The 16,207-nt window shown below is 40.8% G+C and overlaps 1 protein-coding gene across 1 annotated transcript in view; it reads right to left on the reverse strand.

Annotated features, from left to right (window-relative positions):
• The window catches only part of LOC124862860 (C-Jun-amino-terminal kinase-interacting protein 4-like), a 45,226-nt gene that overhangs the window by 15,576 nt on the left and 13,443 nt on the right, over window positions 1-16,207 (reverse strand). The window contains 1 exon segment of the mRNA XM_047357040.1: window positions 736-856. Within this exon segment, the coding sequence (XP_047212996.1) occupies window positions 736-856 (121 nt within the window).

The raw sequence follows: 16,207 nt of genomic DNA on the forward strand, positions 1-16,207 counted from the left end.
TTCACATTACAGCCATAAACTTCAAAGTATTTCACAGAGCATCACAAACTAGCGCATAACAGTGAAGTGGAAAAAAGAGCATATATGGTGTTCAACAATTTGTTTGCAAATAAAATCTTAAAAGTGAGCTTAGCCCCTTTTAATTAGATGCCCTTGAAATCCATCGCAAATCATATAATAAGAAAACAGAGTCCACCTGAGAGAACCCAAATCCTGGCATAAATCCAGCTGTGAAACATGATGGTGGCAAGAACATGTTGTCAAGAGGCTTTTCTTCTTCTAGAAGATATTGTCCTTTTCTATGCACCATGGAGCTAAGTTAAGTTGAGCCAGGAAAGTTTGGATTTCTATTGAAGGTTCTCTTCAGTAGGGATCAGGAAGCTGGTCTGGGTTGATGGGAAGACTGATTGAGTTGAATTCAGGGCAAGTAAAGAAAATCTTTTAGAGGTCTCAAAAGACTAGAGACTGCGGTGGAGGATCACCTTCCAGCAGGACAACAAGGTCATTCAAAGATGGCTGCAGTGGAACGGTTTAGATTAAACTCTTTTCATATGTTAGAATGGCCTAGTCAAAGCCCAAACCTTAAATCTAATTAAGAATCTTTGGAAAGGAAAATTGATTTTTAACATATTCTCTCCATCCAATATGACTCTGCTTGAGCTAGACTGCAAAGAAAAATGGGGAAAACTCTCTAAATGTGGAAAGACTCCAAAAGATCTGTATGTGTGAACGTACCCTCTGATATGGTTCTGGTCCCTGGTGCAGCCTGCACCTCTGTACTCTTACTGTTCCCTTCTTCTTTCTCCGTGTCTGAGGCTGTGGTTGATTTGGAGCCGGTGATGTCTGACAGTTCGTCCTTTTATGAAACAGGCAATTAGTTATAGAGAGGAAGGTTCAAAGGGTCTAAATGTAATGGTAAATGAAGCCAAATATTATAAAGTAATGGGGCAGATTTAGGTCACAAAACATACCGGACATACAGATGAATATTAGGTTCTCTAAATAACTTTTTTGAGCACATAACTCAGAAACTCAAAGTTACAGGGAAACATCACTACACAGACTGTGAAGGCCGTACCACAACATCCAAGAACAACGATGCACAACAGAATAAATCTACACAACATAAATCCACAAAGGATAATGAACCAAAAGCTGCTTCAGAAGAAACCCACTAAAATAAAAGTTAACTGGTTCAAAACTACCGCGGTAGGAGGCGGAGAGCAAGCTGTTATTTTACAATGGCATGGTAGTTAATGCACATGAATGAAGCACAAACACAAAGCAAAGTGAAATTTAAAACTTACGCCTTTTAACTGAAATGAAAAGAGGCCAGATGCAACCAGGCTGTCACTGACTTTAACACATAAATAATTAAGCAGCTCCCATATGTGCACATAGGTTTCCCATTCAGATGGGGGGCATGGTTGCATGTGACGCTGCACAGCACAGGGGGAATGTGAGGGTCTTTAAATGATGCAACTCTTTGGAAAAAGATGAAATACTGCAGAGAGAATTTAAGTACACCCTTTCATCAAACTTTTTGACAGGTGGGTGGGACTTCCGGTGAGGGCGGGATTTCCGGTGGGGGCCATATGGGCGCCATGTGGTTGCCACGTGGGCAGGAGGTCACGTGGTCAAGCAGGTGGTGTGTCCAAGGGGGGGCGTAACAGTGGATGCTGATTGGTTTGTCGTCATTAGGTGGCAATACCTTAAATGATCATTAAAACACAGGGGTGTGTTTGTTATAAATAGAACAAGAAAAATATGGTATTATCGGAAAACTGTTTGGCAGCAGCAACAATTAAAAATAGAGGGGGTGTGTTTGTAAGCAATCGTTAAACCTTGAATAACCCAATGAAAACAATATGGCGTGCCTTAGTGTTTACTTTAAATACAGAGATAAAACTCTGCACTGTACATGCAGCATTCGTTGGAAAAAAAAGAACACCCGTTCAACAATGGCTAGAGTTAAGAGAGTTTATCGTCAGCGGAGGAGAAACGCAACGCGTGCCAAGATGATGATGATGAACAAGCAACTGCATCATATACTTCCTCAACGGAGATACCTATCGGAATTCCCGTCGTGACATACTCTACCATGATGAGGATCCAAAATAACTTCAACAACCATGGTTGAAAAATCAGACCTCGGTTCGGCCAGAGGTATGTCAGTTCTGTGCGAAACCCCAGTGACCGTCTACCAGTATTCATCCCGTGAATTGAATGCTCCTAAGAAATCAACATACTACATCTGCAGGTACAAAGACCCCCGTCAAGACTCTGCAGAAGAATGGTCTTGGAGCCATATGGCCTGGTTGGCAGCGGGGGTTATATTTTCATGTATGAAATAGGATAGCTTTGCCTGTATCAATTGGATCAAGACGAGGTATTTAATGGATCACTGGCTTCTGTGTACACTCACCCACAGCGACTGGGCTGTGTTAAAGCTTGCAATCCCGCACCTTAATGATATGCCCTGAAACCGTCTCAAGGCAGGAGAGGGAGAAAAGAAGGAAGAAGAAGAAACTGAACTGTCTCCTCGACCGTTAAAACGGGCGAGAATGTTTCATATACCATCCGATGTTGAAAATAGCTGAGAGAGAACCTCTCTTTAGCGCAGTGTGGGGGCAAAAAACCACAGCAAATGCCGCTGGTCTTTTCGGCAAGCAGACGCAGGAACAACCGGACGAGTCCCTCAATCTGTTTGTGTTGGGGCTTTCAATCAGGGACTGCGGCGTATTTCAAGACAATGCTGGCCTCTGCCGTTTGAAGCTTGGCAGAGAAGATGATGAAATTGGACATCGTCTTTTTCCGACCTTTTCCAAAAGTCACGAAGTTGGATCGATGTCATGTCAGTGAAAAAAACGCTGACGTTTCCTGTTTTACGTTTAGAACGAACCCTCTTCTGAGGACACGCCCCTTCCTATGATATTATACGGGGGGGATAACTGCAAGCTCACAGACACTGAGAATCGTATCATGAGAAGGAGTGGACGACACCATACAGGGGTCTCTACAACCACCGGAGCAGAGATCCACTTCTCTCCTGAGCACGATAAGCTTCAACATTGGACCATATCATCCGCCCTTCCCCTGACCTCTTCTCACCTCCACCTCAACATCCTCATTCTCAGAGAACCACTACAGTCCTGCATCACCTACAGGATACAACATGAAATATCTACCGCTTTCTCCAGACCTCTGCTCACCATCACCGCTATTCATGGCTGAGTCTGTAGACGCGAATGTCCTGCCTGAAGACATGAAGGTGGTCGTGGAGGAGGAGGTAGCCACCGGCTACTCACCCTCTACCGAAGCCCCTACACAAACCCTGGAACCGATGGAGGACCCTCAGCCTTCAGCAGAGGATGAGAGTAACCAGGAGGACGAAATTGACGGTTGGTTCTCAACCACCCTCATCAATACGGTGAAAACAGCGATACTTCATTTATTCAACATAACCTCTTTGAACTATCTCAGAGAAACCTGCTATGGATGTATAACGAACCACCCAAGCCAGCGTCAACACCATTGCCTGGAGGTACTGGGGGAGGATTATTACCAAGTCAACTTTCAACGCATCGTACGACGACTCGTAACCCCCAAACTCATTCCTGCTATTCAGAATCTTCTGGTACTTCGAAGCATACAAGCGGATGACTTCAGAGTGAAGACGATTGCCAAGACGGTTTTATATGAACTGAAATCGGTACAAGGCATCCACAGTGCAATAGCGCACGTTTATGATCGCATGGTCGATGAGAAACATCTCAAACAACTTAACTCTGTTTCAGAGTGCTATGGACTGACAAACTGATCTCACATGTTTGATGACTTGTTGTTGTATAATTTTTTTTTTTTTTAGTATTCCAGTACTTTAGTTAATCTGCATTATATGATTTTTCTTCTTTTTTTTTTTTAACTATTAAATACAATTAAAGTAGGAACATAGTAACCTTTCCCAAAAAGTGTTGTTTAAAAAGCTAGTAGTGTTTGAATTCATCTGCATTTTATCTGATTTTGTTTTCTGGTTGTTTTTTGTTTATATTAAATAAAACAAAAACAAAAAAAAGGATAAATCTACCCTCCTGTGTGTTTTTTCTCATTATTTAACAAGTAATCGGCAGAGATGGCAGGAAGACGGCTGATGAAGAAAGTATATTATAGCCCTTCAAATCCGGGAAGTTTTGGGGGTGTAGATAGGCTGAGGAGGGTTATGCAAGATGAAACGGGAAAGAAGGTTGCGGTTGAAAAAGTTAAAGATTTTTTATCAGGAGAAGATACCTATACTCTACATAAACCTGCAAGAATAAAGTTCCCGAGAAACAGAGTTTTTGTCACCAGACCATTGAGGCAGTTCCAGGCTGATCTCTGTGACATGCAAGCTCTGGCCATGGAAAATGATGGTTATAATTATTTATTAACAGTCATTGACATCTTTTCAAAAAGGGCGTATGTACGAGTTTTGAAGAGGAAAACAGCCGCTGAGGTGGTAAAGGCATTTGAATCAGTTTTTACAGAAAGTCAGATCCCCAAAAAACTTCAGACTGATGCCGGTAAAGAATTTTTTAACAAGAAATTTAAAGTTTTAATGGAGAAACACGGTATTGAACATTTTGCCACAGCGAGTGAAGCAAAAGCTTCAGTGGTCGAGAGATTTAACCGCACATTAAAAACAAGGATGTGGAGATATTTTACAGCTAACAATACCCGGCGGTACGTCGATGTACTGCAAAACCTAGCTAGAAGCTACAACCATTCCTACCACTCCAGCATTAAAATGAGCCCTATGGAAGTGACCCCAGAAAATGCCTTTCAAGTGTTTCAGAATCTGTATGATGTCAAGTCCAACAGATATTGCAAGGACTCAGTGACAACGTTTAAACAAGGGGATCTTGTCAGAATATCCAAGGTCCGTGGAGTGTTTGACAAAAAATACGAACAGAGTTTTACGGATGAAGTGTTTACAGTCTATGACCGGATACCCCGTTCTCCTCCTGTATACAAACTCAAAGATTTGGATGGAGAACCTATCGAGGGTTCCTTTTACGCTGAGGAACTTCAAAAAGTAAAAATATTTAACGACAAGATGTATCAAGTGGAAAAAATATTAAAACGACGTACGGTCAAGGGAGTCAAACAGGTTTTTGTAAGCTGGAAAAACTGGCCTGAGAAATTCAACAGTTGGATCAAGTTTGATGAACTTCGAAACGTATAAAAAAGGTTTGCACTAAACCTCACAGTTGACACAGCATCATGAACCGTCAGGTAGAGGATGATGGCTTTTACGTTACTCTTCCATCTAATGCTAGCATGGAAGTGTTTAAAAATAATACCAGTTCAAGTTTCCGTGTAAATTTAGCTCAACATATTGATTTAGAAGGCCAATGGATGGTTGCATTAGCCGAGATTTCATACCCTCATACATGGCATAATTTACCGGATTATGATGCCTACTTTGAATGGAGGAAGGTTGGTGATGTGGAGATCAATACGCAAAGGATCAGAAGTGGCTACTATAACAGCGTTGTTCAACTCGAGACAGAGATGGAAATGTTTTTCAAAAAATTGAAATCGGGTTTACGCATTAAATTCAGCAAAGTTCAAAAGAGATTTGCATTTCAAGCAAATAGTCCGTATGAAATACGCTTCTTCAGCACTCTAGCTTATATGATGGGCGTGAAACCAGGGGAATGGATTCATGTTTCTGAACCAAAACTGGCTCCTTTTCCGGCGGATATAAAGGCTGGTTTCTATCACCTATACTGTTACAGCGACGTGGTCAGCCCACAAATAGTAGGCGACACTTTTGCACCTTTACTGCGGACCGTCAAAGTACAAGGCACATTCAGTGATATGATTACTCAGACGTTTAACCCCGCCCACTACCTTCCAGTCTCCAGAAGACATATTGAAAATATCAATATAGAACTTAAATCGGACCAAAACGTTCCTGTAAATTTCGTCTATGGAAAGACCGTCATAAGACTACACTTCAGACCGGTGATATCACAACGTAGCCTGAGATAAATTTTATTTGTATAAACTATTCCAGAGATATGTATATAACCTCTAAGATTGATTGGTTATCATTCATATTACGCTGGTCATTCAACACTGCATCAAGCAGGCAAGAGAGAACATGGCACATCTAAGTCTGAGACGTGATCCAAATCGCTTTGTAAATTACTATGTAAGTCAATCAGGCGGTAATCTGCCAGGGTTTTATGGGGCCCCGGTCATGTACGGACGCGGAATTGGATCATTATTTTCAAAATTATTCCGCTTCGTATCCCCTCTGGTTAAAAAAGGATTTGCAATTGCAAAACCCCATCTTAAAACGGCTGCATCAAATATCGCTTCGGATGTCATCGGTAGAGCCGTGAGTAAAATGAGTGGTTCTGCACACATCGACGGTCAAGAAGGTTCAGGAATTATGGTTTTATCCAAAAGACCCAGAACAAGACCCCCTGGTGATCGTTTAAGGACGGTTAAAAAACAACGACAAACGCGAAAAAGGAGATCAGTCGCAGCTGACAAACGAAGAGGAAGGAAGTCATCCGCAAGTTTTGATATATTTAAATAATGGCTCTTTTACATAACAAATCATCAGAGTGCACGCTGGCAGAGTTGGACTTATTTTCTGCCCCGATGACGCAGCTATTGATCGAAGATAAAATTTACACCGAGATCCAGCCTTTATCAGCAATCACCGATGGAGGGCCGATCGAGTTTTTCATTCCGGGAGACGGAGAAAAGTATCTGGATCTCAACGATACGCTGTTGCATCTCAGAGTGAAAATTATTAACGAGAATGGAACAAACCTGCCAGATGATGCACCTGTAGGGCTCATCAACTACCCGTTAAACACCATCTTCAGTCAGTGTGACGTCACTCTCGGAGATCGAATGATTTCACAATCCAGCGCTACACATCCATATAGAGCCATGATTGAGACATTGTTAAACTTTTCTGAGGATTCTTTAAAAACCCAGTTTAGCTCTGGTCTTTTTTATAAAGACACTGCAGGTGCTCTGAACTCTATTGTTACAACTAACGGCCCTAACCAAGGTCTTAACAGCAGAGCAGGCTTTACGGCAAATTCCAGGGAGGTACATCTCCTAGGCCCCCTGCATGCCGACATATTTTTCTGCGAGAGACTTCTTTTAAACTCTGTTGACCTTAAAATTAAACTTACAAGAGCCAACGATGCCTTTTGTCTCATGGCCGCAAGAGACTCCACTTACAAACTCAGGATATTAGGAGCATCTCTTTTTATCAAAAAAGTTACTGTCTCTCCAGCTGTACGACTGGGGCACGCTTCAGCTTTAATGAAAGCAAATGCTCTGTATCCACTTTCACGTGTGAATGTAAAAACATATTCCATCCCTGAAAATTCAAGGGTATGCAACCAAGAGAATCTTTTCTTAGGCATCTTTCCCAAGTATGTGGTGATTGCGTTACTGGATCATGACGCTTTTACAGGAACACGCAATCTCAATCCGTTTGACTTTAATCATTTTGATATGGAATATTTAGCTTTGTGTAAGGATGGCAGACAAATTCCTGCTAAAGCCTTCCAGCCAAATTTTAACCAAGGTCATTCAGTGAGAGAGTATTACAACTTGTTTACGGCTACAGGACGACATATAAAAGATCTTCCACTGAGTATATCACGTCAGGAATTTAATCAAGGATACTCTCTATTCACATTTAATCTTAACCCGGGTGAGGACACAGATGCTCTATCTCCAGTTTCCAGTGGGAATTTAAGATTGGAAATGCGCTTCAGAAACCCGTTGCCATATACCACCACGCTGATCATCTACGCTTTTTATGATTCTATTTTAGAGATTGATTCAAAGAGGCGTGTGCTGGTGGATTATTATTAATCTAATCAGGCATGAATAATCATGAAATTGAGAGCCTGATGCGTCATCTGCTGGGAGATTTGTTTTGCGGTGTGTGGCCGTGCGACCAGCTGCCGCTGCTAGCTGACAAATTCCCAGGGCCGGCCTACTTTATCGTGAATACACATCCTTCACACATGCCGGGGGAACACTGGCTAGCTCTGACATTGGATGAGAATGGTCAATCCAGCTTTTTTGACTCTTATGGATTCTCTCCGGATTTCGAGTTCTACCCGTCAAGCATCGTAACATTTTTAGAAGACAGATCCTCAAAAATATTGTATCATAATAATCAGCTTCAAAACACTCTGTCCACTGTGTGCGGTCACCATTGCATTTTTTATCTATGTCATAGAGCGTGCGGATTATCAATGCAGCAAGTGTTGTCGAAATACACCGGAGATGTGATTAAGAATGATTTAATGGTATCTAACTTTGTGAAAAAATATCAGAAATGTGTCATTAATCAAAGTTGTACATTTTATACTCACGGAACATGCTCTTTGGAGATGTTTCTGGATTGTTATGGAATTTAAAATGTCTTTTTTTTTTCATTGTTTGTTTTTTTTTTTTTCTTCTTATGATTTAATATTTGTGTAATGATATCATATGTTAGTGTGTGAAGTAGAGAACGAAGTTAGACTTGAAAAATATAATCAATAAATATTTTATTGAATAAAAGAAATAGGCTACATGTTTCATTTTCTTATAACGGTTTATGGTGAAAATGTAATCCATCGGGGTGGTAGTGTCGTCTTACGAAGAGACTTTTTTGATCTCCCATCAGCATTTTTTGGATCTTCCAGCTCAGATCTCGACCAGTGGGGAGAATGAGTTATCTGCCTTCTTCTTCTTTTTCTTCTCTGCTTAACGCTGGGTGGTGTACCCCCATTTTCAATCGATGTACCCTCTGTTTTGAAACGTCTATATTCTTCACGAGCATAAGGGTTAATGACTGAAGATATAGGTATGTTTACCTCTGACAAGGTGTGTAGAAAGTCAGACCATCCTCGGGTTTGTGATGCTCCAGATTTTTTAAACGGAAGCATGAGATTTTTCAACAAATCAATCATGTGGGACCCCTTTATAATATTTCCGTTAAATACAAATTCACCTCGCGAAGTCCAACTCTCACTTCTTTCGGATAATTTCTTCAAAATGTACTCGGCATTTTTACGATTGTGTTTAGGAAGGCTTTTCAGTACTTCCGTAAGAACCTGATCCTTAGGGGCCTCGTCCTGCCCTGGGCCTTGTTTTTCTTGGGACCGCTCATGTTCAGGAACCTCTGTGTCACGCTGCAGCGTTAAACTGACCCGCTGTTTTTCTTCTTTGACACCTTGCTTAAGTAAAGTCAGATACCTCTGGAGAAGAGCATCGTATCTCTTGATTTTTTCATAAGAAGTCAAACCCGGCTCGTTTAATATCGCTCTCATTTCAGCATCCAAATTCTCCTCCGCCGTCTGTCTGATGGACGTGTCTGACTGGGTCAGACGCTTGAATTGATGAGGGGAAATGAGAAACATCTTCTGCGATGTTCTGAGAGACATTATCTCCTGATGATTCCACCCACTAGATCACCGATCAAGGGTGCAAGAGCCGTTAAGATGGGCAGAATAAAACCACCTCGTTGCTTTTTGAGAGCCAACTGTTTAGTTTTTATCCGGTTCTTTTATCACCCAACAATCTGATGATATTTCTTTGTTTCTTCAATTGTCGGTGTTGAGAGGGTGATAGTTTAATGTTACCTTTTAGGATATTCAGTGCAATCTCGCACAGAGCCTGAATAAAGTCGGGAGAGCAGTGTGCGAGAATATCTTTACGTTTCTGTGGACAGGCTTGGTACAAAGCTCTGAATAATGGTAAATTCCTTTTTATACGCGCTGACATGATGACTTACTTTGTTCTGGGTACGTACACAGCAGGCCACTGCTGAGGAAGTATCCCCGTTCTCAGTCTGAAATGTTCTGGGCAGGTAGGCGTAAAATCGATGATTAAATATCCATGAGCTTCTCTCGTTGCGTCTTCAAAACTCTCCAAGAAGAGACCCTTTTGAGATGGAAACATTTGGCGGGCCAATATGTTCAGCTGCAGCTTATCTCTCGGGTTCTTAAACAACACCATATAATTACAGTTCAAACTAATAGTGCGACTGAACTTTCCCTGATGAAATACATTCTGAGTCAACATCATAACACTCATATTACGATGGTGACGAAACTGGGTAAAGACTTTCATCACGTTTTCATCATCTGAGGCTTGAGCAATAACATCGTCTAGAATAATCAGATGATTCTGATCAGGAGGAAACAGGTTTTCATCTTCAAAAGAATGAGGCAATCCTTCCACAAAGGTAATATTTTTATTCATCTTCTGCAATTCAGCATACATGGGTTGAAAAGATGTGTAAATCCATACAATATTTTCTGGAACAATATCCATGACATGATTACAGTTTTGTAAAATACTTTTTACAAAGAAAGTTTTCCCGCAACCGCTGGGTCCAACTATCATACATGAGAAAGGGGCTCTAAATCTAGGATCAAAATCAATCTCCTGTAAATCCATGTGACTTTTTATTTTATTTCTTCTTCAACTCTAATAACCGAAAGGCAGAGTTGTCCCGTCAGAAAAAAGACGTCTCTTATCATACACCAGTCGAAACTTTTTAAGAAATGTCGCGTTTGTCAAACGGAATCTCTTTTTATCCCTCCTGATCGTGTGCTGAGGGATTTCAATGACACCCTCACTTGACCCCTGTAAGTAGCCCTCGACCAGCCCTTTGATGCTGTCAAAATTGACCCTCTCGCTGCATTCATGCGTCTGAGTGATGCCTTTAGCACGTATCATTACATTTTTACGGTTTTTGGTCTGGTATGCATAACTCTTGGGTCCTGTCGATGCAAACTCCGAAATGCTGTCACCATCTAACTCGTCAGTAAGATCACCCAGATAATTCCCCAATTCCAGAGGAGTTTCACCACTTTTTGTCACATAAATCAAACTGTCCGTGTCAATATAAATCAATCTGTCCTGTAACTTCTCCATGCTGCTGAGAAGTTTTAAACGTGCATAAGCGGTGGTGAATGCTGCTATAAACACATTATTTGTCTTACTTGGTGGATATATGACACGTTTGCTGTAGTTCCATTGCACTACACACATTTCAGGGTTGAAAAAATGAAAATAGTTAACCCTGTATTTACTCGAGAACATGAAGCTGAAAAGTCTTCAGGATTAGTGATGACTGTGGTCTGAGACAGATCACTTCTTTGCGCAAATTTCCCCCAAAAACTGTTTAAACACAATTTTGCAACCTGCCTTTTGGCAGGATTCATCTCGATTTTCTCAGGGTCTAATTGGATGCCCTGATGCAGTTTGTAGTCGCTTATATACTTTGACTTACTCTCCTGATCCACTGCTTCAGACGGATAGCCTGAAGCCTCCTGCTTACCCTTTAAAAAGCAATGAATGTAACCTTTAAAGATTGTATCACTTCTCTTTTCAAAATGCCACACCTCTGTGATTTTAGCAAGACGATAACTACACTCCAAAGCTTTACAGAATTCTGCAGTCACCCAAACTCCCGTCAGAGCTCTTTCTTGATCATTATGCATGCAGGGACCTGACTGGTTATTTAATTCAGCGCATGAGCGGCAGAGAGTGAACACAAGTTTACCTTGGGATGTTCTGTAAGGTAAAACAGGGAACAACAGGTTACGTGGTGGGTAGACCACAGCTTTGATTATACCGAAGTAGCTGCTGGGGTCATCAAAATCTTTGTAAATGATGGTGGGGTGTCCGAGGGGAAAAACGCAGTTGGCGTTTACATAAGGGTACAGAGATGTGTAATCCACATAGTGTACAGTTTCATCCGGTTCCGCTGTGTACCTCAACTTCATAGGACAGGTGCGTCCACCATACAGCGCATCCCGGGGGGATAGCGGTTCGGGTGCATTAACTTTCTCAAGAAAGCTGATCACCCCTGGGTCTGATTTTTTCATTTCAATCCACTCATGCTCCCATATGACTTCGAGACGAAGGCCGTACACAGTTTGTAACACCTTGCTTCTCTCAACAGTGGCTGCGTAAAACTGTTCAAATGCGACCCCTCTCAACGGACACTTGTCATGAGGCATGTAACACTTTTTACAGCCGTGGAAAAAACAGCCATAAAATTCAAACGCAACTTTGACACCGTTAATCTCTGCATACCCATCCACTGAATATGGCCCGATTTTCTTTTCACCCCTATTTAATGCATGCTCGATAAATATGGCTCTGCTGTCTGCAATCCAGCCGAGCCATTGAATGGACGCGCTGGAGAACGTTTTACTGCTACGTCTGTAGTCCAGAGGTGATGGAATGGCTAAGGTTTGAGGAGGAAGGAAATTGGTTACAAAAATCTTCATGCAGGCTGATGCTATTGTGATACTTTTAAACGGATCCACACTTGTCTCCTTAAAGAACTCGTCTCTGAATTTTAAGCATCCTTGAAAAAGAATTTCAACGTCATTTTTACAATAACGAATTGCTTCTTTCTTAAAGTCAAAGACCTCTTTGCTCGCTTCTCTGTACCAGCTGCTAAACACCTGTTGTTCTTGAAGACTCATGCGTTCTACAGCGTAGCAGGATGGAGGAGGAAAAGCCCCTACATACTGGAGATGTTGTTCAGAGGAAAATAGGTGGGGGAAAAAACCCTTGCTTTGATTGGTAAAGCCTAACGCTTTCGGCATGGCACTAAGCTTCATGCACATGAAGGACAGGCTATCAATGTATTTTAACCTGTAATCAGGGTCGGTTAAACAGAGAACTTTACTCCCTACCATGACGATATGTGGTTTAATGCCTAACTGCAGCATTGCTGTGAGAATCAGGTAACCATCGTACCCCCGCGCATTGTGCGCTATTAAGGTGTAACCTTTGTACATTGGCCTCCTGAAATGCAGGAGAAATTTTTGGGTGCAATTCAGTCCATAAGCGTACCATTCATCACCTTTCAACGTTTTAGCACAGACCAGAAAGGGGGTATGCACGCCGCTCTCATTGACGAGGCATTCGAAATCATAAAAAATCAGTTTATCATCAAGCTGATTAATTGCACTGCAAGGCAGAATGTAACATTTATGATCATCGCATGTAATGTCTAGGCTGGGGGGTACATTTTCACCGCAAATACTGCATTTTACATTACACACGTGTGGTTTATTCGGTTTACTGATTGGAATAACGTATATCCGTTTGCATACTTTACAGAGTTTTACCAACTCACAGTCACTCATAGGCCTTTCAGCACTATTTCTGATGCGCGGTTCCCTGTGTCTGCTGAAACATGAAGAATTACGACGGATTCTTTGACAGCCTGCACAGCTTACAGGATTGCTAATCTCTTGCATACATTTATATGTTCGACACACTGGACAATAACCTTCACAATGGTGTGTATTGGCATTCTGATAGCTGGCGTAACAGTAATTACAAATATATCTGCACCCCATAAAACCTTTGAGATTTTTTATCCCATAGTAATGACCTTGAAATAACAGCAAAAACAGAGGGTTTGAACGATCGGGGAAACTGGTCTCAAATTTACACAGAGCAGTAGAGCCCGTGGTTTTGTGAAACACTACAATTTTTCTCTTCAGAATGGTTTCAAATTTACCAATATCACTAAAAGTAACTGCTGTTTGCTCGTCAAGGCCTGCCTGATGCTGCCATCTCCTCCCCAGTTCTACAGCACGGTGATCCGTGAGCTCAGGATCAGAGACGTGTGCGAGGCTGATTGCAAAACATAACTGATTACCGGTATTGTTTATAATATACAAATGACGCATTTTCTTATTAAACAGTTCACAGTCTAACGTTCCTGCAGCTTTACGCTTAGAACCTCCTGCTGGGTCATTAACAACCTGAAGAACAAATTCCATGTTATTATCTACAGGTATATTTGCATTCGATTGTACTAAATCGTCGAGGAAGTTTTCGAAAGCAGGCAGGATCATATTTCCATCATCTGTAACAGTAAATGTGATGTGACGATTGAGATTTTCACCCACTAATTCCAGCTGCACAACGTCGTTACGTCTGGTTAACGATCTCGCAGCGTCGGCTAATTCAATTATAATACGCATGATGTCTGTATAGAATGCTGCTAAATCTGGAACGTTACTTGGACAGGGCGGCGGTATGGTAAAAGGTCTCCTTATTTCATGGTTATTAAAATGTTCACGTTCAACCACAGCTGGAGGATCTCGCTCTATTTGATCAGAACTAACCGCTACTCCCGTATTGAAATTACCGCCGTGATGATCTGCGGAGTGTGACGTAGAAGGATTCTGATGAGTGTCAGGTGAATCATTTTCCTCAATGCTGCTGTGTGGAGACGGTTCGCTGTTCAAATCGGAAAGAGCCTGATTGATTACGTTTAAAACGTCACCGTGCCGATCTGCGGCGTGTGACGTAGAAGGATTCTGATGAGTGTCAGGTGAATCATTTTCCTCAATGCTGCTGTGTGGAGACGGTTCGCTGTTCAAATCGGAAAGAGCCTGATTGATTACGTTTAAAACGTCACCGTGCTGATGTTAAATATTCTGTAAAAACAGAAGACAATAAAAAGTTATCTTACGCTGCGCAGCACAGCGTTCATAAATAAAACGAAAATAGTTTTTAAAATACACAAGTTTTTTTTTTAATCTTACTCCGATTCTTTGCGGTAAAACCTCCAGATTTCACTTCTTGTTGGACTGAAACTGTGCCGTTCTGCTGAAAGCTGTCTTGATCTTTGAAAAGCGACCTTCTGGTGGGCGGATTTAATGTGGCATCTTTGGATGTATCTGTAAACAGGTTTATATGACATTTTTATTGAACTATGCTTAAAATACATATATATATATATTGTTTTTATTTAATTTTTATTTCCTTACCTTGCTCCTGCTCGACAACTATGTCTTCCACAGAGCTCTCAGTCGAATCTGTAAACAGTTTTATCTGAGGTTTAAAACAAAAGTCTCTAATAACACATAAATAAAATACATTCACTCTCAAAGAAAAACAGTTAGTTCTTAGGACTTACTTTCTGGAGGTGCCGGTAACTTATCCGGTGTGTCTTCAGGGGAAATGATGATAATTGGCGGAGGAGTATTCAAAGAATCTGTCGTAATTTCTGTGTTAGAAGAAAGTTCAGATGTAGTTGGGAGTTTTTCTTGTTTGGAAATAATTCGCCTTCTTAATTTGGAGTGTGGATTCCAGCCGCTGAACCCTCCAACTTGATCATTCGGGTTTACCTCTCTCATCAAATCTATAAATTGAAACATTGTCAAGGGTTAACTATAATATATATATATATATATATATATATATATTTTATTGCATTTAACATTTACTTACCATAATCTGATTGTGTCAAGATGAAATCATCAAGGTCATCAGCGGTGGGTTCTATGACAAAGAAACAAATATATATATATATATATATATATATATATAAACAATATATATAAACAAAATTTGAGAACATTCACATGCATTTAATGATACTTACTTACTTACTTACGTTTTAAGATGTCATTGTGCTTTTGTGAATTATCAGAAGAAGAAGCCACAATTTCCGAGTTTCCTGAAATATTTACCGACATTTTTTCTTGTCAGTACTGGTATTTTTCAATGTAACAAGTGTTATGGTTCAAAGACATTCAGCATTTGAAGACCCTGACACTGAGGTTAACCAATGAAACAGAGCCCCAACATTTACACACAGTATTTATACCAGAACATGACAGTGTTATCTCAACTGCAAAGACTATGTTTTTAAGACCAAAACCCTTCTTGAGTTCAAAGGTGATATGTTATCTAAGAAACAGACGTAACTGCCCCTTCCTGACATCGCCCCTAACAGTTGGATATAGAATAACTGTAACCCTGTAACTCTAAGATGAAAAAGTAAAATGTTTTAGAAAAGCTACAGGTAACTAAAATTATCATTCCTTTTTCCTAAAATGGAGTCTCTCATGATTCAAAAACAAACACATCATTGCTAGTCAATTTGTAACTTGGAAACAGTATACTGATGTTCTTTTTTTTTTCTGTTAATCTGATATTCGTCTTACCTATTTCAGCTGCCTATGTTTTTAAGACCAAAACCCTTCTTGAGTTCAAAGGTGATATGTTATCTAAGAAACAGACGTAACTGCCCCTTTCCTGACATCGCCCCTAACAGTTGTAACCCTGTAACTCTAAGATGAAAAAGTAAAATGTTTTTTAGAAAAGCTACAGGTAACTAAAATTATCATTCCTTTTT

This window comes from Girardinichthys multiradiatus, chromosome X (assembly GCF_021462225.1).
Source record: "Girardinichthys multiradiatus isolate DD_20200921_A chromosome X, DD_fGirMul_XY1, whole genome shotgun sequence".
Taxonomy (NCBI): Eukaryota; Metazoa; Chordata; class Actinopteri; order Cyprinodontiformes; family Goodeidae; genus Girardinichthys; species Girardinichthys multiradiatus.